At 39.9% G+C, this 25,786-nt stretch overlaps 1 protein-coding gene across 1 annotated transcript in view; it reads right to left on the bottom strand.

Annotated features, from left to right (window-relative positions):
• Positions 1-280: 280 nt before the first annotated feature.
• The window catches only part of LOC121958199 (triple functional domain protein), a 120,661-nt gene continuing 95,155 nt past the window's right edge, over positions 281-25,786 (bottom strand). Inside the window, exons 36-60 of the mRNA XM_042507071.1 lie at positions 24,475-24,620; positions 24,009-24,108; positions 23,647-23,890; positions 23,371-23,478; positions 21,360-21,553; positions 21,095-21,265; positions 16,076-16,171; positions 14,304-14,452; positions 14,150-14,216; positions 12,555-12,658; positions 12,390-12,459; positions 12,214-12,303; positions 12,038-12,130; positions 10,263-10,313; positions 9,665-9,742; positions 9,334-9,525; positions 5,277-5,457; positions 4,477-4,743; positions 3,885-4,387; positions 2,815-3,062; positions 2,190-2,331; positions 2,065-2,092; positions 807-969; positions 449-570; positions 281-360 (exon numbers count right to left, since the gene is read on the bottom strand). Coding sequence (XP_042363005.1) covers positions 281-360; positions 449-570; positions 807-969; positions 2,065-2,092; positions 2,190-2,331; positions 2,815-3,062; positions 3,885-4,387; positions 4,477-4,743; positions 5,277-5,457; positions 9,334-9,525; positions 9,665-9,742; positions 10,263-10,313; positions 12,038-12,130; positions 12,214-12,303; positions 12,390-12,459; positions 12,555-12,658; positions 14,150-14,216; positions 14,304-14,452; positions 16,076-16,171; positions 21,095-21,265; positions 21,360-21,553; positions 23,371-23,478; positions 23,647-23,890; positions 24,009-24,108; positions 24,475-24,620 — 3,687 coding nt within the window. The remainder of the gene's footprint in view (positions 361-448; positions 571-806; positions 970-2,064; positions 2,093-2,189; positions 2,332-2,814; positions 3,063-3,884; positions 4,388-4,476; positions 4,744-5,276; positions 5,458-9,333; positions 9,526-9,664; positions 9,743-10,262; positions 10,314-12,037; positions 12,131-12,213; positions 12,304-12,389; positions 12,460-12,554; positions 12,659-14,149; positions 14,217-14,303; positions 14,453-16,075; positions 16,172-21,094; positions 21,266-21,359; positions 21,554-23,370; positions 23,479-23,646; positions 23,891-24,008; positions 24,109-24,474; positions 24,621-25,786) is intronic.

Genomic DNA, 25,786 nt, shown 5'->3' with positions numbered 1-25,786 from the left:
TATATGCTATTTTCGACGAGAGTAAATACTATGATGTTTTTATGCTATTGGAGTCAACATACTGCACTGTGACTTTTTAATGCTAATTTGGACGACACACTACAATTTTAGCGAACTAGTCTTTGAATGTTATGCGTTTTTTTGTTATGGAAAAAAAAACAGTAAAGTATGTCATAAAAATGTCTATTTTTTACGTATTTTACAAGTTAAATAAATTATTTCACATATTGGAAAGAAAACCCTGACTGCCAAATGTGTAGTCATAAAAAAGGTGAGTCCCTTACCTGCCCAGTTCAACCACCTCAGCGTAGTGAGACTCAAAGTTGTCCTTCCAGCTCACTCTGATCCCATCAGTGGACACTGCTGAGACACATAACAATCACTTCCTGTCCACAGTGGGCACCAGCGTGGTCACATGACTGACACTGTGGATTTAGTTTGTTCTCACCTAACACTCTGAGGCTAGCAGATGACGTTACGCTGCCAAGCTCGTTCGTGGCAACGCAAGTGTAAACGCCATCATCCTCAGAGGCCACGCCAATGATTCGCAGCGTTGCTTCACCCGTATCACTGAAATCAACAAATTCATTCACATTTAATTCCAAATTTTTCACTCTTGCGGTCCAGAATTCTTTTCAAACAGTTTAGCTGTGCCACCTCCAACAGGTGACCGTCTGCAGTGTCGTGCAATATAAAACTAAAGTGTAGTGTGATGGAGCTTTAGCAACAATTCTTCTCCAACATCGAAGTACACTCAGCAGTGTGTGTGTGTGTGTGTGTGTGTGTGTGTGTGTGTGTTTTCTAACCTATAGGCGATGCTGAAGCGTCCATTGTTGGTGAGGTTGCTCTGGTTGGGTCCCTTCCAGGTGACAGCGGCTCGGGGTCGACCACAGACTTTACACCTGAGGGTGACGCTCTCTCCGTTGTCACATGTCACATCACTCAGAGGTACAAGGAACTCTGGGGGAACTGGGAAAAAAAACAGAAGTTAATTCCTGTCAAATGCTGAGATGATATCCAAAATACAGCGCCGATTGTTTAAAGCAGTGCTTTTAATAAAATATGGAATCATCTTTGTTATATCTTTTGTTTATCTTTAACCCTTTGAAACCAGAGCGACCTGGCTTGATTTCTTTCAAAAACATATAGAGGCAATGAACAAGGAAAGAGGAAATGACCCAAAAATGATCAGCAAACTACCTTAAATTGGGACAAAAAGTAAAAACAGGGAAATGGCCTGGGAAAAGTGCTTAAAATAATAATAAATACAGTTTTCTATTGGCTTTTTTCTTTTACACTCGACATTTTTCCAGAGCTTTTTGAACATAACTTTCTAAATTTATGATTTTTTTGCAGTTCAATGAACAATTCTTACCATGTTGCTGATTGCCGTTTCCCAAATTTGTTAAGACATCACACCAATTTGCTGTGGCTGTTGGAGCTATTTGTCAGTAGTTTAGTTGTTCATAGTGTTTTTTAGTATATTTTGTTTATTGTTGTTCTGTTTGGCATATTTATTTGATTATTTATTTCTAATTATATTTAGTTGTTGAATATTGCTGAAAAACGGCTGTTATACAGGGTTCAAAGGTTCAAAATGGGGCTGTCGACTAATGCGCTAATCGCAATGCTGTAAGGGTCTGTACATAACACTGCATTTTTTATTATTACTTTAATTGCTGGCCAACGTACCTAAGTTTTACAGCTTAAGTGGTGTCGTGGTACCAACCAGGTCATGTTAGCTTCCCAGTTAGGAGGCTTAAATGCTCTAAATTCAGGCTAAATTTTAGTGATGGAAAAACGGCACAGCCAATCAACTGGAGTCCCTTGACCTCTGACCTCAAGAAGTAAGAACTGCTTTACCTTGTCAATACAGACATCATCACTGTTTTCTAATGCAAAATGATAAAACTGAAAACGATTCATCGCGATTTAAGAAATTAATTGTTTGACAGCCCTGGTGTAAATACTTGTGAGAGCCCAATGAAAGCAGCATAAGAAAAGTGATGATGTTCCAGATTTTAAAGGGTTAAATAGGAAACAATTCCACCAGGAAACACTTACCGTCATAGATGTAGTTTGGATTTAGAAGCTGAAAAGAAAGAACAAAGCAGGTCAGAGCAAGAAAAGCAAAAAGCGTGACTTGAACGCAGCACTAGAGTCTCCTCAGATGTAAAAAAACAACTCACCTTCACAGAAACTTTGTTGGCCAGACCTTCTCTGGACTTCCTGTAACCGTTTTCCAGCTTGGCATCTTTTTTTGCCTCCTTCTCCTTCTTCTCAGACTTTTTGCGGATGCGCAGGGACGTGTGCCAGGATGAAGACTTCCTACTGGGACAACGAAATGGATCGAGTCAAATCAATCTGTTGAGCTTTTGAACAAGTAGATGAGAGCACAGGTTTTAGGGTGTTTGCACTAGTCCTCTTTAAATGAACCAAACTCAGTCCTCTCAAAGTGGACCAAAAAGTGGACAGAACAACAGAAAAGGGATTCAGTTCTTTTGTGTTCACATTGTCAGGTCATTTCAAAGAGGACTCAACTCTGATGGGGTCTCAGTCCCCTTTGTGTTCACACTTTAGCCTATAGACTGTATATCCACATCTTTCCATCATTATCATTAGAGTTTATCACACCCCTTAAAATCAACAAGGCCTGTGAAGCTTGAGCAACCCGAAAAGGGACCAGGGCCCCAATGTTGGTGGGAACCAGTGGAGTAAAGTGTACAGTGACAGCATTAAGCTCACTAAAACATCACGTGTGTTTGCCAGTATGTGAAACTGCTGCTGGTCTCTCTAATGTATCTAAACTCTTACTTGACGGATCCTTCGGGGCAATCAGGGACGATGGCTGAGGTGTGTCCCAGCACAAATCCGGGGATCCAGCCCTCGGCGGCGGGGCCCTGCTCCGTAGCCGCCCTGAACACCAGAAACATGTTCTGCTGGTTGCTGGCCAAGATCTGGACCACCTCGCCCTGACTGACGCTGATCTCATCCTCCTTCAAGGCCATGTAGTCCTGGGTCACCAACATGGTGGATACACTACTGCTGCTGCTACTTTCACTCTGCAGCAGAGAGGAAACACACACGTCAGCACAACTGCAGGGACAAACTCACACGATCACTGTGATAAAATGGAAAATCTTAAATTACAACGTGGTCAGTTTTAGCTCATTCAGATTTTTAAGTTAATTCCAAATGCTTTTTATAAAGACAAGTGACAGAGAAAGTCAAAGCAGAGGACAAACACAGGAAATAGACATTTGATTATTGTCCACTTGATAAAAGTCTTCGGAAAGGATTAGAGTGAAGTGCAGAAACAGTGATTCATTATTTTCTCTTGGAAAAAAATAAACTACTGCGTGAAGAAAAGAGGGAAGAAGATGAAGATTTCCATTTGACTCGTCTTTGCTCTGCAGCTCCAGGCAAAGACGAGAGGAGGAACGTTAGCTTGAATGAGAGGATCTCTGTCCGGTACGTTTGTAGGAGAACCACAAACGTCAGAGGTTAGTTGCAGTAAGAGTACATTTCAGTAACACACCATAAAGACAGCTGGAGGTGAAGGACGGCCAGGAGGAAGTCAGGGGTTAGTAGAAGCTTTGTTAGAGTTGAGAAATCTAGAGACAGCCTCGAAAAGGAATCACTCAAGAGCTGACTGAGGTCCACTATAGAGAGCTGCTGAACCTAAAAAAACGTGCCGGCAGCAGAGACTTTGGCTAAAGATTGTCTTCAGAGAGCGAGAGAGGATGATGTTGAAGAGCAGTGAAGTGTAACAGGGGACATATTAGTAGCACTGGCTGCAGCAGGACAGGAGACAGACAGGACAGACCAGGCGCCGCTCTGCCTGGGTGTTAGTCGGTGTGCTGGGCAGCAGGAAGTAGTCTTACCCCATTACTCTGGGTGGACTGGATGGATTGCTCGCTGGCCGATGAGCACGTACTCATGCGGTCGGCTTCCTTGCTGTGTGTGGAGTGTCTGTGGGTTTGGCTCCCAGATCCAGAGCCGGTCTGGATCTGGTTCGAGTTCTGACGGACCGGGGTGTCTCCCGCCTCCCCTGGGAAGGTGAACGAGCCAGGCCGGCTGGCTGGAGAGCCCGGCATAGAGCTCCAGAATCCAGATCCAGACTTCTGGCCGGGGCTGGGAGGGGGAGGAGGGAGGCCGTCCTTGCCGAAGGCAGGAGTGGCCATGGGGGGGGCCATAGGGGACACGGCTCCTGGCCGTGGTTTGGAAGTGGGTGTAGAGGGCAGGGGCCCCACTGTGGCACGAGGAATAGGGGCTACAGCGCTGGCAGGAGTGGGGGTCTGTGCTTGGTCCTCTGGAGTCTGGATGGGGCGCTTGCCCTGCGGGCTACCCCCTGGAGGGAGTGGGGGGACAGGACAAGGGGACGAACCTGGATCATAAGTGAGCAAAACTCACACCTCAGTCAAATCTTTCATTTTGACAAAGCAGATTTATTGTACACATATAGACGGTTCATACCTGACATCTTGTTGGGGCCGTCGGAGTCGGCCCCAGGGTGGTGACGGAGGGGCTGGGGCAGGCGGGACGGCTGGGGGATCCTGGAGGGTCGACGAGAGCCACCTTGAGGCCCTAGAGGGATGGAGCTACCCTGGGAGCTTCCCCCTCCGACTCCAGGGGCCGCACTGGACCCACTGCTGCCTCCACCCGGGGCCCCCAGGCTGGACACACAGGGCCCTCCACTCGCACCCACATGGTTCCTCTGATACTCTATTGGTGAGGTTAGAGCTGTGAGAAGGTACGAAAGAAACAAGAATGGCCATGTAGCAAACACGTCCTGCTGTGACACTTGTTCTCTTTCAGCCTGTTCACACCTGAAATCAACATGTTTCTCATCTGATCACAGCTGGACAGCACTAAGAACAGGTATGCATGCTACCAAAACGCTTTTTAGATGCAGTCACTCAAAACAGTTACCCGGGTGGTCTGGGACACATTCCACCACACGTTTGGTCATATAAAAGCTAATGCATCATGATGCGTCTCCGACACGGACGTCATCATCAGTGCAGGATGTGATGGTTGCTTTGGTGAAAGTGCACTAAGAGCTCTGTGACTTACACATTGTATGTCATGTTGGACGTGTTGAACGACCATCCATAATTTTGCTCAATGGAAGGAGACGTGTCGTATTCCGCTGACAGCGAGCTCTCTGGCTCCACTGACACAACCACTAACGTGACTATCAAGCTTGCTACAGAGCCAGGACTTAACAGGCTCTGTGTGTGTGTGTGTGTGTGTGTGTGTTTGTTTCAGCTTACCATTAAGGAAGTTGCGTTGGCTCTCTAGTATCTGGCTGATCTGAAGGGTCCAGACCTCACGCACCCCTGGGTGAGAGGAGTGAAGCACAAAGGACTCCACGGTGCCGTTGGTCGCCCGAGAGGTGAGGATGAACTTGCAGGGATCACCCTCCATACTCTCCTCTAACCCCAGACAGCTCACCTACAGGGAGAGAGCGGGTATATCATTACACATCAGTCAGTGTGGAAATAATTCGCTTTAGCCGTTGTGGGAATAAGTGTATTAATGACTTTATCGATCTTAATCTTCAAAGTAAACATTTAGGACTTCAATAAAGTATCTGTTAACCCTTAGGGACTGTTTGGTGCATTTTACATGCTTTTCATTCTGAATTTTTTGATTATTTTGGCTGCGCTTATGCATATGGCATACATTTTGTCAAGATTGTGTATTTTTGTTTAATCTGTGGATTTCCAGCTCAGCTCCTACAAAAAGTCTAAAATACACTGTTACAATCAAATTTTTACATTCAGACTGTTAAGGTAAAAAAAAATTGCTCCATTAAAACTCATTCAAACTGACATTTTTGATCCCATAGCCATCAATTCATAAAACATGCATTGAATTATTTCTAGGTGTCATTCTGGACTTTTGACTTGGGATTTGTCATTTTTTCTGTTTTTCACCTGATGACATCATTTTGACCATATTTGGCATATGGCAAAAATATACATTATTTCCACTAGGTGCACTGTCACAATCAGTGTTGCTGCTAATCACTGACATATCCCAGACTGTCATCATCAAAAAAAACAACCCAAAAATATACCTTGCATGTACTATTAATATTCATTTATTGCAGTTTTTTAATCTAAAAAAAATCATGAAATCGTGAAAAAATAGCATTTGGAGGGTGAAAATTGATAAATATTTGATATTCATGATTAGGACTGATGTTGGTTAAAAAAATAAACTTAATGAAAGTAGACATTATAATATTTGTCAGTATAATTTTTTTATAGCCTGATTTTGAAGAGAGCATTTTGGTTGTGTGCAGGGCAGTCTGAGTGAGAGTATTTGGATCTGCAAAAAAAACTAAAACGTATAAACATCAATGTTGCTGCTTATTATTGACATATCCCAGGCTGTGATAATCAAAAGAAAAATATATACTTAGCATGTAGTATACTGAAAATAAATCATTTTTGTTTTTTATTTTCATCCAAAAACATAGTAGCATCATGACAAAAACCTGGCATTTAAAGGGCTAAAATATTTGAAAATTTGATATTTATTATTAGGACTAATGTTTGTTAAAAAAATAAAGTGAATGAAAGGAGAAAATAATAAAATAATATAATATTTTTTAAAGTTTGATTTGATTTTGAAAAGCGTATTTTGGGCGCAGAGCAATACGAGTTTGTGTAATATTAAAGCGGGCTCTAAGGGGTTAAAGAAGCTACATCTTAAAATAAAAGCTCAAATAAACAACAACAGAGATTCTGTCCATGTTGCAAAACAAAACAATCATTTTTCACAAAAAGAAAATGTGACTGACTTAAAATTACCCGACCAAACAAGTTTATAAAACTTTCACCGGCTACAGTTTGTCCAGCAGAGGGAGCTGCAGGCCCTTCACTGATGATGTAATGGTGCTCATCCTTCCTCCTGATATACAGTGATGGGAAAAAGTATTTGCCCCCTTATGGATTTCTTCTGTTTTTGCTTTTTATTTGATATTTCAGATCATCAAATAAACTTCAATTTAAGAAAAAGTCAATGAGAGTGAACAAAAATGTAGCTTTTAAATGACCATTCCATTTATTGAAGGTAAAGAATTATTCAAAACCTATATCACCCATGAGAAAAAGTAATTGCCCCCTAAACCTAATAACTGGCTGTGCCACCCTTGGCGGCAACAACTGCAATTAAGTGTTAACGGTAAGTGGCAATGAGTCTTTCACATCGCTGTGGAGGAATGTTGGCCCACTCTTCTTTGTATAATAGTTTCAATTCAGCCACATTGGAGGGTTTTCGAGCATGAGTGGCCTGTTTAAGGCCATGCCACAGCATCTCAATTGGATTTAAGTCTGGACTTTGACTAGGCCACTCCATAACCTTCATTTCATTCTTCTTCAGGATTTTATGGTAGAGAGCAGAATTCATGGTTCCATCAATTATTGCAAGTCGTCCAGGTCCTGAAGCAGCAAAGCAGCCCCAGACCATCGCACTACCACCACCATGTTTGACTGTTGGTATGATGTTCTTTTTCTGAAATACTGTGTTAGTTTTACGCTAGATGTAATGGGACGCACACCTTCCAAAATGTTCCACTTTTGTCTCATTAGTCCACAGAGTATTTTACCAAAAGCCTTGGGGATCATCAAGATGTTTGTGGGCAAATGTGAGACGAGTGGTTTTTGCCTTGGAACTTTCCAATGGATGCCATTTTTGCCCAGTCTCTTTCTTATTGTCGAATCATGAACACTGACCTTAACTGGGGCAAGTGAGGCCTGAAGTGCTTTAGATATTGTTCTGGGACGGTTCACCACTGTTCCATGTTTTCTCCATTTGTGGATAAAGGCTCTCGCTGTGGTTCGCTGGAGTCCCAAAGCCCTAGAAATGGCTTTGTAACCCTTTCCAGTCTGAAAGGTGTCAATGACTTTGTTTCTCATCTGTTTTTGAATTTCTTTAGATCGCTGCATGATGTGTTGCTTTTTGAGATCATTTAGCCTACTTAATGTTGTCAGACAGGTTCTATTTAAGTGATTTCTTGATTCTACAGGTCTGGCAGTCAGCTGGCCTGGGTGTGGCTAATGAAATTGAACTCAGCTTGCCAAAAATGTGGTTATTCACAGTTAATTCATGATTTAACAAGGCGGGGGGCAATTACTTTTTCACATAGGGCTAGGTTGGTTTGGATAGCCTTTTTCCCTTACTAAATAAAATCATCATTTAAAAACTGCGTTTTGTATTTACTCAGGCTATCTTTGTCTGATACTGAAATTAGTTTGATAATCTGAAACATTTAAGTGTGACAAATATGCAAAAAAACAAGTAATCGTTAAGGGGGAAATACTTTTTCACAGCACTGCATGTGTGTTATTGGAGGCCTTGAATTTGTTCTTTAGTGTGATTATGAAATAGAAAACCTCCCCCCACAGACAGATGCTTTTAGTGTGGCCTTTGATTTACAAACATAATTTCTCCCCCCAAAAATGTTTCATCTGGAATAATCTGCACACTGTTTAACAATAAATCCCTATACTATGAAAACTGGTTCAACAGTAATATGGAATTCAAATTCTCCTAAAAGGGTCAGAAAGACCCCTATTTTTTACCAACACTTGACCCAAAGGCAACCTCAGTGGGTAAAATCTGTTTGACTGCTATTTTAAGGAATAACAGTTAAATATGTTAATTATGTCAAAAATATCTTATTAATACACCTGTTGGTCTAGTTTTGTTGATAACTTGAACTGGAAAATTATTTAGAATCTTCAATACTAATTTCTCCTTACTAATACCGTAAAGTTTTTGTTTTTTTTTCAAAATCATACACAAATTCTGCAAGCCATTATCTTCTTAGATTTTAGAGAAAAAGAAATCTTTGTGAGCTGCTTTATTTGAAAAATGTATCCAGAAACCATGCTGCACCTGTTTTGGTGACGTTTCTACACTAAGCTATTTTTGGAAGATGTATCCTGGTAGACTGTTGATAACACTGACTGAATTTTCTGTTCACTGGGAAAATGTAATGTTTGGTTTCTACAATAAGACGAAACATTAAGAATTGGATATAATTAATCTGGTGATCATTCTGACAAAGTATCACATTCATAAATCCACATTTAGCCATTCTTTATCTTTATTTCTAGTGTTTAAAAGATTGAAACTCAACAGTACATAAAAAACCATTTAGGACTCAAACAATACGTAAGCTGTGAAAACTGTTTACTTGTGCTCTATGTTTTCATCCAAAGATCAGCCCTGGCTCTGGAGTAGTCTGTATTAATGACTTCTTTGATGTTTTTTTAAATGTCAATAAAGATGTGATTGAGAAAAAGAGGCTCTCACCTTGATGCTGTTCTTGTAAAGGAAGCCTGGCAGGGAGAAACCTTTCTTCTTGTCGAGGGGCTCGCTAAAGATGACCACCTGCTCAAAAAGGAAGACTCTCCTCTCCTTCATCCGGCCGAGCACGCTGCCCTCCGGGTCAGAAACCATAAACGTGTCCTGCAGCAACAGGCGGCCCTGAGCCACGATCTTTCCCTGGAGACGGACATGAGGAGATGGAAACAGGAAGATCAGCATGGCACACTGCAATGACCTGAGATAAAGTTTTTGTTGATGAGGCAACGTGCTGTGAAGAACGTGTTGTTGGCGAGTGTGGCGTCGCTCTCATTCTTACATCAAATCCCTGGAGCCGGCCAACATTCATCATATCGTTACACCTTTTTGGCACGATGCACATGACCTCCACTGCTTTCTGTAAGAGGCACACAGGACCAAAGGGTTCATGGGACAAAACATGTTTGGCTTAATATGAACTGATCAACAAGTGCTATCTCTGTCAGACTGCGGATCTTTTGATATAGACCTTTCTAATGTTTTTTGGTATGAGAAAATAATTGTATTTTGGGAAATGATATGTAAGGAGCTAAAGCAAAAACTAGGATATGAGATACAGTTGTTTGGTGCTTTATCTATGTGAATCCTCTAAAGAAAATATTGCTGCCAGTGATAATAGCAAGAAAGCTCTCACTAGGAACTGGAGTAAACGAAGGACCAATGGCTAACAATCATGGGGACTCAAAACGACGAAACTGGACTGAAACAATAATCAATCAGTTTCAAGAATGTAAAAATGTATTTGTACCTATCAGTTTGTGTTTTTTTTTTTAGCTTTTGTCTTTGGGTTGTTTTTCTGTCATAACTTACATGTCAGTTTCACAAATATTTGTGTTAATATTTGAGTGAAAAAAAGAAGTGCTATCTCATCATCTTACCTCTAATTCCATCGACTCCAGCCCAGACTTTTTAGAGTGCTTCAGGAAATCCTAAAACAGAAAAAAAAAATAAAAACTCAAAAATATATACTTTTAACCCTTGGAGATCAACCACAGACTCACTTTTGCCTTGTTAGGGGATCTTTAGGAGCTGACAGAAGGTCAACATGCATCATCACAAAGCTTAGAACCTGAAGATTAATTTAAGATGCAGCTCAGCACAGTGTGTCAAAGTTTTCTAGTCATCAATCTGTAATAAACATTGTGTTTTGTTTAAGCACCTGTTCAAACTTAACAGTTTAGAGTGTATAAGGGTTTAAAACATTATGATGTAAATATATGATGGCATTCGCATTCTCAGTATTTCTCGGGCTGATACCATTTGTTATAAAAAAAAATTTGTTTAAGCACTTCTGACGCCTGGAGAATTGATAAAAATGGTCAAAAATCCCTCCAAAGTACCACATGAAGACATCAAGACCCTGAGGAACACAACAAAAAAACCTCTGCTGAGATTAGGCATCAAACACATTTTGAGATTTCTGTAAGAATGGCATTTTTCCACAAGAGTGTCATCTTTACACTCAATTTATGTCATTCAAGGGATGTTAATGGACCCTAGTCTGCAGAAATTATCTAATGCAATATGTGACAATAACACTTTAACTGCCATAATTATAATTTATGTCATTATTTGATGTTTATTTACACATATTATTCATGCAAATTATTTTCATAAAAATTGATTTGTTTTTGTGCTTCGTCACACTGGAACAATGTTTATTATAACAAGCAGGAACTATGTTTATATACTGTGTTGAGGGGACACATTTAGCTGCAGCATATTTTCTCACAAGACGTGAAGCGGCAAAGGTTTACACTCTGCCTGAAGGTTAAAAATGTTATTGCCTTGCCCATTTTTAAGTTGTTTTTCCTTTGCTCAGAGTGGAGTCATTATCTACTTATCCTCATGCCGATGGAAAGTCAGGTGATGTTTTACAGTCAAACCGTCCCCCAAAAAACAAAGAACAAAAACACACAGACACAGAGAAAGCAATGTGGATTTAGCAGTGAGCAACAAGTCCTTATGTCACACAAATGTGAAAGTGGCTCCCACACTAGGAGCTTCAGACTACAAGGCTAAAAACATGACACCAGCAATGTTTTTCAAAACAACTTGGCTCGTCAGGGCTTCAGGACACTTGGATTACGAGCAGTATGGAGACATTTTGTGCTTTTATTTTATTTTTTCAACATGACTTGTTCAACATAAGTGAAGCTTTTCAGTCAGGATCACCCCCTGGTGTTTGACTACAGTATAGATCATAAAGCCCACCCCTCCATGTTAGTGAATGGGACATAGGCCAATAAACTAAAAACTCAAAGTACACACCAAATACATTTTTCCCAAAGATTGTTTCTGACACTGAAGGTAGTTCTCATCACCCTGATGTTTGTTCAAGTGATCTTTTTATGATAAGCTTGGTTTAAATGAGTTATTCAGTTATACAAAAAAGGGAGTTTTCCACCAGACATGTGTTTTGGCAGTAACTCCTCCATCACTACTGCGCAGACTCTGGCCCTCAATCCCTTCACCAGCTCCGTGAACCTCTGGTAGCGTTTCGTAGACTACAAAACTTCATCTGACTTTCAATCAGCATGAGGGTGACTGGCTTTTCAATTTTGGGTGAACTATCCCTTTAGGATGTGAAGCTAAAGGAGTATGAGCTGCAGCTGAAGCTTTGGCGCCCTCTGTTGTAAAGTAACAGACTCACCTTGAGCAGCAGCTGGTACTTCATGATCCTCTGGACTGGCTTGATGAGCAGGTCTGTGATCTGCAGCCTGTGTCCCAGCCGCTGCTTCATGTCCTGCACAGTCAAAGTTCAGGTTACCTGAGAGCCTGACAGCTCCATGCACATGTGTCTAAGCAGGTTAAATAATGGGCTCATACCTCAAAGTAGGTGTCGATGTACTCTGAGACGATGTGCTCCGACTTGGGCTTGTTCTGGCAGTACACTACATACATGTTCAGTCTGCGTTCCTGCATGCAGGCAGCACGCACAGTTACAACATGATCAAAGTACTCAAGCATGGACAAATGAAGCTGGAGATGCACAGTGGACGAACCTGTTTGAGAAAGAGTGGTCCCAGTTTGTCAGGGTCCTCCAAACACTTCTCCAATTCCCCAAGGAAGAAACTAAAGCAGGCAGAGACAGAGAGGGCAGTAAGCTACTGTGCTGCTGAGTGTGAGCAGGAAAAGCTCTGTATTCTGCAGATGTGTGCGTCACATACTCTTTGTGCCAGTCATAGATCTGGTGAATGTTGCCAAACACAATTTTGTCCTTTCCCTTCATGTCATCTGGGACGCCCTCCTCCTTCATCCGGCTCATGTAGCCCTAATGATGGAGGCACACAAACACAGTGACACAAATTTACAACACAGAGTCTGTAAAGTTCAGCACATTCATTCTAATACTTTCAGTGACATTTGAAAATTCTGGTCAAAATAATAAGCTGTGCCACTTTTGGGAAACCACTCTGCTAGAACAGAAAAACCAACAAACCTCAGGGTTCCGACATGGACAAAACATTGACAAAACCAAACTTTTAAGATGCTTTTCAAGGAATCATGAGACAGTTTTTTATTTTTTCTAGGCCAACTTGCCTAGCTTTTTTCAACGATTTCAAAGTCAAACTCAGTTAAAAATAATTTCAGCAGGCTGGCATACAATAAAGGAGAGACAAACCCAGAGAGAAAATGACAAAACGTAGGTAACAGAAAACAAAACGTTGGCACACATTGACAGAGATTAACCCATGGGGTCTGCTTTCATATTACACACTTGTCGCTCTGCACATGAAATGCGCTTTGATTTTTATACATTACTATTTTTTGTGCACTGCCAAATACTCACACTCATACCGCTCTGCACGCAAAAATTTTCAAAATAAGGATATCAAAAATATTATTCATTACATAAATATGATTTTCTACTTTCATTGACTTTCTTTTTTAACCACAACAGTCCTTATCATAAATATCAAATATTCATTAAATTTTCAGAATTTTAAACCTTTAAATGTCAGATTTTTGTCATTATGCCACAATGTTTTTAGATGAAAAGAAGGCAAAAAATGAATTATTTTAAACATACTACATGCTAAGGAGATTTTTTTTGGATGATCACAGCCTGGGATATGGTAATGATTAGCAGTGACATTGATTGTGACAGTGCATCTATAAATAGCATGTAATTTCTCCATATGCCAAATATGGTAAAAAAATATGTCATTAGTTAGAAAATAGTAAAAATGACAAATTCCAAAGCAAAAGCCCAGAATGACACCCAGAAATAATACAATTCATGTTTTTATGCTTTGATGGCTGCTGGATCAAAAATGTCAGTTTGAATGAGTTTCAGTGGATCATTTTTTGCACTTAACAGTCTGAATGTAACAACTTTGTTTCCACAGTGTATTTTAGACTTATTGTAGGAGCTGAGCTGGAAATTCCAAAATTAATCAAAATACACAATCTTGAAAAAATGTATGCCTTATGCATGAACACAGAAAAATGATCACTAAATGAAGAATAAAAAGCATGTAAAATGTGCCAAACTGTCCCTAAGGGTTTAAAGAATGTTGCCAGCTACAGAAGATGAATTTGCTGGTATGTTACATTACATGAAAGCTATCCATTAAAGATTATTGTAACAGTTTTATTATATACCACAAAATTTCATGACTTTTCCAAAACTCAATGATTTTGACAAATTCCCTTTTTTAGGCGTGGAAAATTGATTGTGAAATCGCATGACTCCAGGTTTTCATGAGTGTGCATAATTTCGGACAGGAAGTGAGGTACAACTGATGAAGCATCAACTCACCTCCACCACAAGGCCCAGGTCTCTGACGTAATCTCTCTCCGTATCCACCAACTCCAGCAGGATGTAACTGAACAGAATAAACCAGACGCATTTCAAGAAAAAAAGCAAACCATCTCAGTGTGCGATGTGACAAAGATGAAGAAAGCGGCCATACTGTCTTTTCTTGAGGATGCTGGTCTTGCGTTCGTCCATCTCTTCGATTGGAGAGGAGGAGGAGAGGAGGGAGTTGTCGGAGGGGTTGAAGGAAGGAGAGCTGCTGTCTCCCTGTTCTACTGACAGTGAGCTGGGTCTGTCCTCCAATGCCTGCACCACAGAAAAACACCAGGTAAACTAAACTGACGCATGTTCATGTTATATTCAGCATCTTCAGGTAGTCAGCTGATGACATCACATACATGCTGCCAGGTCTCCCTCATTTCAACTCAGAGTTCTTAAATGTGTCCATCTGGTCTCTGTGGGGCTGTGGACGGTTCTCTGACCACAGCAGCACGCTGTTTAAAATGTTTAAGGCTTAAGAGCAATACATACCTCACTAAGGGCCCATCCACATCTACCTCAATTTGGTTTCAGCTTCTGGACTTTTCATTTTTATCCGAACCATTCAACACACACATCTATACAATCAGGACAGTTTGAAGGTGAGCAGTCAAAATAAGTGTCATCAATTCAGTATCTGACCAAGTCTCTACTTCTGTTCCTGAGATATGACATTGAGTAATAGCCAGAAAAGTGTTTTTGCAAAACATTATGATGTCACAGTGGAGTTGACCTTTGACCCTTTGGATATAAAATGTCATCACTTCATTGTTTTACCCTGGTAAAAACATTTGTTGTTGGCAACAGATGCAGTCATAATCAGTGTATCAATTCTTAAGTTATGTACAAAAATATGTTTTGTGAGTTCACAGTGACCTTTGACCTTCAATCACCAAATTCTAATTTGAACATTCTCGAGTCCAAGTGGACGTTTGTGACAAAGGTGTTCTTGAGATATCACTTTCACTAAAATGAGACAGGAAGCAAGGTAAAACTGACCTTGACCGTTGACCACCAAAATCAAATCAGTTCACTTCTGAGTGTAAAAGAACGTTTGTGTCAAATATGAAGAAATTTCCTTGAGGTGTTCTTGAGATATCATGTTCATGAAAATGAGACAACTGCAAGGTCAGAGCCCTGTGACCAAAATGTAATTTTGTCTTCAGTGAGAGCAAGTGGATGTTTGAGATGTTGCATTCATGAGAATAAGACAGATGCAAAGGTCACAGTGACCTTTGACCACCAAATATCGAATCAGTTCATTATTGAGTCCAAGTGAACAGTTGTGCCAAATTTTAAGAAATTTCCTTGAGGTGTTCCGGAGATCTCATGTTCACAAGAATGAGATGGCTGCAAGGTCACACTGATCTTGACCTTTTCTTACATCTCTCTCTGCATGTATGGGGTGTATACACTATTATGGTGGGTGAATAGATATTGACCAATTTTTATTTCTTTTATCAATATTACAATTACTTTTTCTTTTCTCTCCTTCTCTGTATATGTATTTAAATAGGCATTCACACCCTATTTAATTCTATATTGTACATATTTGTTATGTGTGAAGCACATTGAGCTTGCATTGTATGAAATGTCTTATATATATTTTACCATCAAAATGTAATCTGTTCATCACTGAGTTCAAGTGGACGTTTGTGCCAAATTTGAAGAAATTCAAGAAAACAGGACAGACAGGCAGATGGAAACAAAGTCATAAAAATGCAGGCCTTGGTTCGGCCTTTAAGATGTGAAAAGGCCTCAAGTTAAGACAAAGACTAATTCTGACCAACTAAATCAAGCTCTTATCAACAAAAATACCCATGGCAAAATAACTTTATGTCCGAAGGTAACTGGCAAGCTTATTATGTAGTTCTTCCTTTATGATCCTACCATCTTGCTTTTGACCAGCTCCTCGATGGCGCTCACCAACTCAGCAGCACTGGGCGTCTCTGAACTGGATGGACGGACCGACAGACGAGACGAGGTCTGGGTAAATACAGATAGACGACAGAAGGGAGGGGACAAAAACAGCATTAGAACCTGATAAAACATAGTCTACCAACTTTTCCTGCTAACATTAACTCTTTTCTTTGGCTTGTTTCAATAAAGACAAAATAGTGTGTTTAAACCAGACTATCATTTAGGATTGATGCAAGCTCAGCATGTTAAGAGATTTATTAACAAATTCTAAATCTCTAAAGCAAACTATAAACACTGCTTTTCTCTTTTGTGTGCGAACTTAAAGGTTCGTTGTGAATGTGAACCTTCATGTACTTAGAAGAGTTAGAACAGTCTTAATAAACAGCAAAACAGACAGCTTGATAATATCCTATGGTCAAAGGTCATGCTTAAATCTGGTTCAATTTTAACATCAGCTTTCTTTTTAGCTTGAGTTTGCTTATTAGTTTAACCCTTTGAAACCTGAGCAAATTGGCTTGATTTCATTTAAAAAAGGGGGAAGAATGCAAAGAGCAACTTTAGAAGAAATTACCCAAAAATGAGCCAGAAATTAGTTTAAAAAAAACAAAAGACAAAAAAAAAACAACAAGAAAATGACCTCAAGCAAATGCTAAAATTGTTATAGACATTCTCTTACATAATTTTAAATATAAAATGAAGGGAATTATAAATAAAGTTTCTGAACATTTTCCCAGTTTTTTGATTATATCCAACAATCTCCCCATGCTAATTTTCAGATTGCTTCCTTGTCACCTTTTACTAATTGTTTGCAGTTTGCAGGACATTTCTTGCCAAGGTGCTCTTTCTTTTTTTAACCATGTTTGTTAAACAACAAACAAGGAAATAACTTGGAGAATGTACTTAAAAATAATAATTCTGTAACACAATTCTAAATACATAACTATGATATTTATTAACATAGTTTTCTGGACATTTTTACAAGATTAAATGTAACCAATTTTCTCAATGTAATTTCTAGCAGTTTGAGGACATTTCTTGCTGAGATGCTCATTACCTTTTTTTTTACCATGTTTTTGAAAGAGATAAAACCAATATGCTCAGGGTTCAAAGGTTGAAATACTTGTGAAAGGCGTCTGAGACCAGCACAAGAAAACTGCTGTCGATTCAGGTTTCAAGGGGTTAATTCTAAGTGAATGTTTTATTTTGGTTATTTGAGTAAGCAATTACTCGGTGACAATGTCTGTTAAATGTTCTGTTGTCAGAAGACAGAAGATCCAAAATGATGTTTCCCCAAGTGAAACCCCACTGCTAGGGCGTTTACATCTGAAGGTTCGGACAAAGTGAAAAGAAAAAATATATGAAATCAGAAAAGGTAAAAACATGAGGCTGAAACTGGGGGTGAACAAAATCAAGATATGGAGAGAAAAAAGAAGAAGTGAAATGTCAGAAAATGGAGATGAGGAGGAGGTCGGGGGGAAAGAAAGTGATGTCTGAATGGAGGATATCTCGGTCGCTGTCTCGGGTGATGATGACCAGCCTTTGAAATAAAGAAAGGATGCTAACAGAGCGAGGATGACAGAGGTAGATGCATGTATGTATATATAGTTCAGGAGACTCTCACCCTTGCTGTGCTGTGCTTCAAGACTTTCCCCAATTAGGATTTCTGGGTGAGGCTGTGTGCCCTTCTGGCCTCGCCAGCGTTTAGAGATGCCAATTACTCGCATGGGTAATGAGGTTAACGCACAGAGGGTAAAAGGGAGATGAGGACGAGCGGGCAGGGCAGGTGAGGGAGGGGGGAGTGAGGGGTTGGAGGAGGGTGGGAACAGGGGGGGCTTTTCAATTTTCACCTCAGTGTGGGCTGATATTTAGATTGTTGAGCTGACAAGAAATCCCTCTTTCCTCTTTGGGTCTATCTTCACATCTTCCTCTAAAGCCACGACCTTTTCCCTAACCGTGAGTGATAAACACGCAGAGAGAAGCTGCAGTCCTGCAGTACCGGAACAGGCTTACAAAATTTAAAATGTCTTTAAAATTTATAAAAGTTTATGCAAATTAGGCACGATGGCCTTCTAATGTGCACTAACAGACTAAACCTTGCACATTGGCATTTATTTAAGAGCTACACGCATCTTCTCTTTATCTCCATTTTCCTGTAAAAGCCCTTGTTCACCTGCCGGCCGACTCTACAGTGATGTGTTGTAGAAACAGGGCAGAAAATCAAAATGAGTGAAACTTAAAAAAAAATTAAAAAAAAAAAAAAAGGAGGAAAAAGATTCTGCGCTAAAGAAATTCAGGAATGTTACATTTTGAGAAAAAATACAAAAGTAAGGAAGAGTGACTTTTAAAGGAAGGAGAAAGGTGTATTCTTAAAAGAAGAAAGACTAAAAAAAAACCCAGCTAAGTTAATTTCCTTTCAATCTAAAACTGCTGCAGAAACCACAGAAGAAGGCTTTAGCAAGTAGCATTTAAAGCTGAAGAGCGGGGGGAAATAAGAGAGAATTAAAGAATTGACTGAGGGAAGAGACAGAGGGGGACAAGCGGGGCATCTCAGATGGAGAGGTATGGAAACTGAGACAAAGCAAAGACAGGACATAAATCAAGGTAATGCTACAGCGTGGCAAACAGCAAACGATACAACCAGGAAACAAAACAAAAGAGAAACAGAAATTAGTGTCAGAGGAGCCTCCACTTAAGTCCAAGAAGAGACTTGGACTTGCCTGAAACGTTCATTGCTTCCTACTTCACAAGAGACGGGAGAATATGATGCAACACAATGTTAAGCATAACAGAAACTAAGGAGTTACTTAAAACTGTGCCAGAAACTGCTCTTTTTTTTGGAAAAAGTGGGAGCCTGAGATGAGCGAAAATGTAACCTGCAGGAATTAAAAATCATAACAACAATGAGAGGAAAAATAATCTGTATAAGAAGTGTTTCATTTGGCTTTAAGATTCTCATAGGTGGTGTTTCAATTAGCTAAGGCTTTGTTAGCCTGGCTATGGAAGCCCTGAGAGCCAAGAGAGGAAAAAAAAAAAGTCTGGTGATCCATTTCCTAAACTGAATCTAAATCATTTTCACTCCTGTGTGTATGACTTAAGAATGAGAGAAAAAAAGTTTTCTCAAGTATAATTTCCTTTTTAGTTCCTTATTATTATTATTATTTTTATCATCATTATTATTTTCCATCTGTGAAGCAGGTGAAATAAAAGGTTTTGCGGGTGATTTTTTATTTTTTTTTGGCCATGATACATTTTGAAAGTTACTTTTTCCTCTTTAAAGCAAAAAAAAAGGGTTAAAAAAATGTTTATTGTTGTAATTTTCATTTTGGCCACAAGAGGCTGAAGTGCACCAATACCTCATGTTCTACATGAAACTAAAAGCCTTCGGGGTTTTCTTCCAGGTGAGTTGTTGAGTTGTTGTACCAAAAGGCACAGTTTTATATTTTTTATCCATTTACACACTCAGCACATTATCCATATTATAATCAAAATATTTACATATTAGTGCTAATTGTCTATTAGTGTATTATTTTACATCTAGATTTTTACACACTTTCATACTCAGCATATTTCCCATACTTTTAAATATTTACATATTAGCTCAAATTATTTACTGTTACTGTATTATTTTTTTATATTTATATGTTATATACTTGAGCTTGTACTTACTTCTGCTTAATTCTCTATGCTGGCATCAGAGCGACTGTAACACAAGGTACATATGTAGTGTGTTAACGAGTTATTTAACATGACTGTCATGTCGTTCTTTCTTACTGGCTAACGTTAATCTGTTGTTAGTGTTTGCTATGAGTTAGTATGGAGCCCACAGCTTTTCCTGGTTAACGCTGATCATTGATTTGATCATACGTAGTGCGGGACTTACCAGAAAAGTCAAGGGATCCATAATAATGTGCTAGTTTTACTGACATTAGATGTTGACATTAGAAAACAAACCGATATGGCTCATCAACAGCTACGAGGTTAAGTCCACAGTTAAGATAACATTAGTTTACTAAAATGATAGTCATGGTAACGGGGTCACTTCATCCCTTATAAGCGGGATGATTTACCAGTAAAGATTTTGAAAGAAAAAAAAAAGTTAATGTGGGACAAAATGTCATTATAGCTAACAATAACAGCGGATTAGCACTGATTAAATAACTTTCTAGCCAAACGTAAGACATGATGGTAATGCAACATAACTTTGCAACACACAATACATGTTCCTTGTGTTTAGAGTACGAGGAGAAATTAAAACTCACTTCCACTTAAGTCACTTATTTTTTTTTCTTGGTCTGTTTTGAAAAAGAGTAATTAGGAAAAATTATCCTAGCAATTTTTTCCGTCATCTGTTCCGCAGATGAAAAAACACAAAGAAATCGTACGTGCCTCTTAGAGCTTCCGTACTGTTTGTAGGTCCCAAAAATAAAACTAAAAATGGAAGTTGACCTTTGCAGTAAAGCTACATCAATATTGTGATTTAGTTGTAGTCACTGATTTGATAAGATTTCATACTCATTAGATATAAAAGCTGTTAAAGCTATTGCTCCTGTTGATGTTCTGGTACAAAGCATGCACCATCATAATTGATTTAAAAATTGGTAAATAAGTTCAGAAAACTCTATAACTTCACTATAACATGGCTTTCAAGACCACCAAAATATAACAGGGTAGCTATGTTGCCATATTCAGATGAACAAAAATCATTGATAGCATCTAAGCTCATCTCACTAAAGATCCCAGGCCTCATTCCCAAAGGAAAGAAATAACTTCTAATGCCCCGTCTGACCTAAAATTTGAAGAACTCTCTGAACCAACTTTGCAGCACCAGAAAATGTTAAAAGTGAACATGGTTTGTGTCCTGATCCAAAATCCTACTTTCTCCTGCTCCCACTGTCCCCTCTGACTCCTCTGCTTCTCCTGTTCAGCTTCTCTCTTCCTGTCTGTCCCTGTTCTCTTCTGTCCCCACCGTCACGTCCTCCCTGTCCTCACCTTGTCGTCCTGTGAGTCCGGCTGCAGCAGGCTGTGCTGCTGGATGGCCATAGGTGGAGGCAAAGGTACTGAGTCAGCACCCTCCTCGCCCTCCTCCTCCCCGCAGCTCTGCATGCCCGAGGAACTGGACTTGGACAACGTGCCGCTCGACAAGCCTTCGTTACGAACCCTCTGCAACACACACGGATGACAAAGTAGAGCTTACATCACAAGTCTCTACAGAGCTGCTAGAAGGAGAGAGGTGAAGTACCGTGTGTCCACCCACCTCCTCCACAGTCTCATCCTGAGGTGTAGCGGCGCTGTCATCCGAGTCTTTCTGGGACCCCATAGTCATCTCCCCGCTCTTCCGCACGTCGCGGCTCTTCTTGTGCTTGTGGGCCAGCTTCTTCACGTGGCCGTCTGCCTTGCCGCTGCTGAGCCGACGCACTGGGCTAGTGAGCCACTTCCGCAGTGTGTTACCTTGGAAACAAAACACAAACACCAAACTCAGTTTACTGTATTGAGGATGATTAAAAGACATACAATAGCATTACAGATAGAGAAAACCTTTAAATTTTAAGAATTCATCTACATAACATTCAACAGTTGTAGGGCTGCACATCCATATTGACAGACATTCAGTGACATTCACTGATATGTTTTTCTGCTGTGTCACATCAGTGTTAGCAGGCTAAAAAGCAGGGCTCAAGATGAACAGGAAAGAACACAAGAAATGTGTGTTGTCATTGGTGGGACGAGGGCTACTTAACATTATATGGTCATAGCCAGTGGCCAAAACTAAAAGCTGACATGACAGCTGTCATAACATTATGATGCGTTCAAGCTCTTTTTGGCAAAAATAAGCACTAGGAGAACAAATTGTTCAAGTTTTCATAATGTGTTCAATGTAATCTGTTAAAATGTAGTTTTTGGTGAGAAACCTGAATAAATAAAGCTGTTTGAAGGAGGAATTAAATTATATTTTTTTCACAGCTATATAAAGCAGATACAAAAGAGATAAATATGATATATTATATATAATATCTAGAAATACAGCCACACGGTCGTATGCCTCCGTGCAAAAGTCAAGCCGCACTCACAGTTAACATCCATGTCTGTGAAAACAAAATATGGATGTTTCACACGTCTTCCTCCGACAGCACAGAAGATCTATGAAATCAGCAGTTTCAAATTGGGACACCCCAAATTCATGTTGCCAATTCAGTGTCTGACCAAATATCTTCCCTTCTGTCCTTGACAGTTCTTGCAGAATATCATGATGTCACAGTTGACCTTTGACTTCTTGGATATAACATGTCAGAACTTGATCATTATATCCTATTAGACATTTGAGCGTATGAATTCTTGAATTATGGCCAAAAAACATGTTTTATAAGGTCACAGTAACCTTGACCTTTGACCTTCCTGATTCTAATCAGTTCATTCTTGAGTCCAACTGGTTAACTGTGCTTAATTTGCGGAAACTCCCTCAAAACTATCTTCAGAGACAGATGCAAAGTCACACTGACCTTGACCTTTGATCTATGTCCACCAAAATCTGATCAGTTCATCCATGAGTACAAGTATTTGTTTGTGCTAAATTTGAAGGAATTCCCTCAAGACATTCACAAGATAATGCATTCACAACAGTGGCAGACAGACGTATGCACGTACGTAAGGACAACCCCAAAACATAATGCCTCTGGCCTCAGCTATTGCTGGTATGGAGGTATAAAAATACTTTTGAAGTGAATTTTTTTCTTTTATGTGAAAGAAGGTTACTCTAAAACTTAAATTTGTAAAACTGAATTTGTGCTCATTCAAAGGTAGTTTTATAAAAGGCTGAGTAACTTTAAAACAGTTCAGTATTCTTTAACCAATAAAGATTTCTTTTCTTCCCTGGCACAAAACGGGGGAATAAATGACAAAAAATGAATAAACAACAACAACAACAAGACACTGGTATCAACTATCAGCAAACTTGTAAATTTAAACATCTGTATCAGTATCAGCCCAGAATTTCACAATCGGTGCATCCCTGAACTTTTGACATTAATATTTTTCATACTGAATACAGACAACAGTGGTATTTGTTATTAAAAACAATTCTACAACACCACACTCAATAAGTGGTTTTATTACTCTAATATTGCTCTGGTGGGAGTAACTTGTGGGCAAATAACCTTGTGTAAAAAGTGACTCTTTTTGGAAAACATCCTGATGTTACTTTCTATTTTTGAGATGACTGTGAGAACTGTTACGGGATTTCAGCAAGCACGCACAATGGGTGACCGTACCTGGTCGTTTAGGCCCTGGTGAGGTGTGGGAGCCGATGCCGTGACCAGGCTGGAGCGTAGCAGACGACCCTGGCATGATGGAGTCATTGCTGCACACTGACAGAGTGTCTGTGGAAGAGTGAAGTTCACTTTAAAATGTTCTTTATGGAGCAGATTTACATTAAGTATTTAAATAAATAATAGTTCTTGTTTCAGACCCATTGTGTGAGATCTCTTAAACACAGAACACCTTCCTATTTAATAGAGACAAGCGACCAATCATGCCACAGTCTGCACCTTTGTGGTTGAAGATTCCCTCCATCTCCATGGAGGACCTGGAATGGGCGATGCAGAGCATGGAGCAGGGCACCAGGCCCTCCAGGGCGGGGGAGCGGTCTGTGGTCCTGACCAGGCACCAGTCTGGCTTGTCGTGGCAGCGCTCCAGAACCTCCACCGTCTGACCGCGCCGCACTGTCAACTCGTTGCTGTTGCTGGCCATGAAGTCATGGATCACCACAGTCAGCTCACAGCCTCCGGACAGCTGAGGGAGGAGGGATCATCACAGTGACCTTCTTCTAACTGACACATCATCTCTGCTTATAGTGTGTGTGTGTGTGTGTGTGTGTGTGTGTGTGTGTGTGTGTGTGTGGTGAGCTCACCTTGTCGCTGTCCAGTGTGTTCTGTGAAGTGCGGGATGCCAGAGAGATGGTGTCAGGTTGGCTGCTGCCTTCACCCTGACTGTCCAGGTCCTCTCCATCCCTGAAAGACACATATCAGTGAAAGGTGTGAGTGTCAATCAACTTCAGAGTGCACGTGACTGATTTGACAGAAGGCGGGTTTCCATTAATCCTCAAACTGCATAAACTGAAATTGCAAACACAAAATACACCTCATGGAAACACGTCAATTCCGTTTATCACAAACACTTGCATGAGGTGGTATTTCAGGTGTTTTGAAAAAGCCATATTTCACAAAAATGCAATGGAAACACTTTATTCACTTCAATTGGTCACATGATGTACAACCAAACCAACCAAATCTGTAGTGGAAACCCGCCTAGTATCTCTTTGACATGTGCATCTCTCTCTGTGCGAACACGTGAAGTTGTGGGTGTCGGGTGTTTACCTTCCCCGGCCCTTGTGATGCTTGGCTGTAGTAGCTTTGGGGATATGAATGGGCTCCTTGAGCGCTCCTCTCAGGTGAATGGTGCGCTCCTGGATCACCTCCCTGATGTGTTTGATCCAGTCCTGCTTGTTCTCGATGCTTGACGCCTGTTGTGGGTCGAGAGCGGAACGAGTTCAACAAGTCAGAAGTTGTCAGGAAATGAACTTCCTTTGGGAATTCTTGTTTCACTCTGTGTTTCACACAAGTCTGAATTTACCTCTTGTCATCTCTTATCAACGCAAAGCATTTGTGTGATAGGTCTGATCTTCTATGAGCCCTCTCTGCTGTTGACCCCAGAACAGTGGTTCCCAACTTTCTGTCAGCTGTACCTCAATAACCGATTCAGACAAAGTTCAGCTTCTTCTGCGCCACCTGACATGTTCCAAATGTGGTCGTTTGGACTGATTTTAAACTTTGGGTGTATACATCGATCATGTATACAATCTAGATCGATATATATATTCAATAATAAATGATACATCATCCTTAAAAAGTGAACAGTGATTAATATCATCAATGTGGGATCAATAAAGTTTTATCTATCTATCTATCTATCTATCTATCTATCTATCTATCTATCTTCTATCTATCTTTCTGTCTATCTATCTATCTATCTGTCTGTCTATCTATCTATCTATCTAAACCCTCACAGATGCTCCCATAGGGATACAGAGCCAAGAGGAGGACGGAGCCAAACAGCGTTGCAGACGTAATGTCATGGTGCTCGCGTACTACATAAATAATTAATTTGTTTTTTAATTTACTGTTAAACAAAAAAGCATGAAAACAGTTTCAACAATTGATGGTAAAAAATGATGGGCTTACATTTCGTGATTTTGCTCCTATCAGCTATAATGTACTTTAGCAAGCAAACTCTGAACCATAGAGCATGCCAGGCGAGTATACCAACATTGATAACGATTATTATTATCATTATTTTATAATACGAGTTGCCTGACATGACGTCACAAATGCATAAACATTGCAAGCAAAAGTCAATGTTTGGTCAATGGTAAGAAACTGTTTATATTAATTTGCATATTAAATATCATTTTTTAACTCAAATGTAAAGTGTACTATGGTATTCATGTTAACTACTGTCCATGTAAAGTGACCTAGATTAAATACAAAAAGATAAAAAAATATATATTATATAAAATATTCAAAAAATGAAATAATATCTAAAAAATATAAATTAACTGGAAACAGCTATACGCCTCTTGTTTAAACATTCTTAGCATTAAAATGCCATCCACGTAGTCTGTAGCCTCTA

This window comes from Plectropomus leopardus, chromosome 18 (assembly GCF_008729295.1).
Source record: "Plectropomus leopardus isolate mb chromosome 18, YSFRI_Pleo_2.0, whole genome shotgun sequence".
NCBI classification, from domain to species: Eukaryota; Metazoa; Chordata; class Actinopteri; order Perciformes; family Serranidae; genus Plectropomus; species Plectropomus leopardus.
This window is presented reverse-complemented; position numbering and strand designations above follow the sequence as displayed.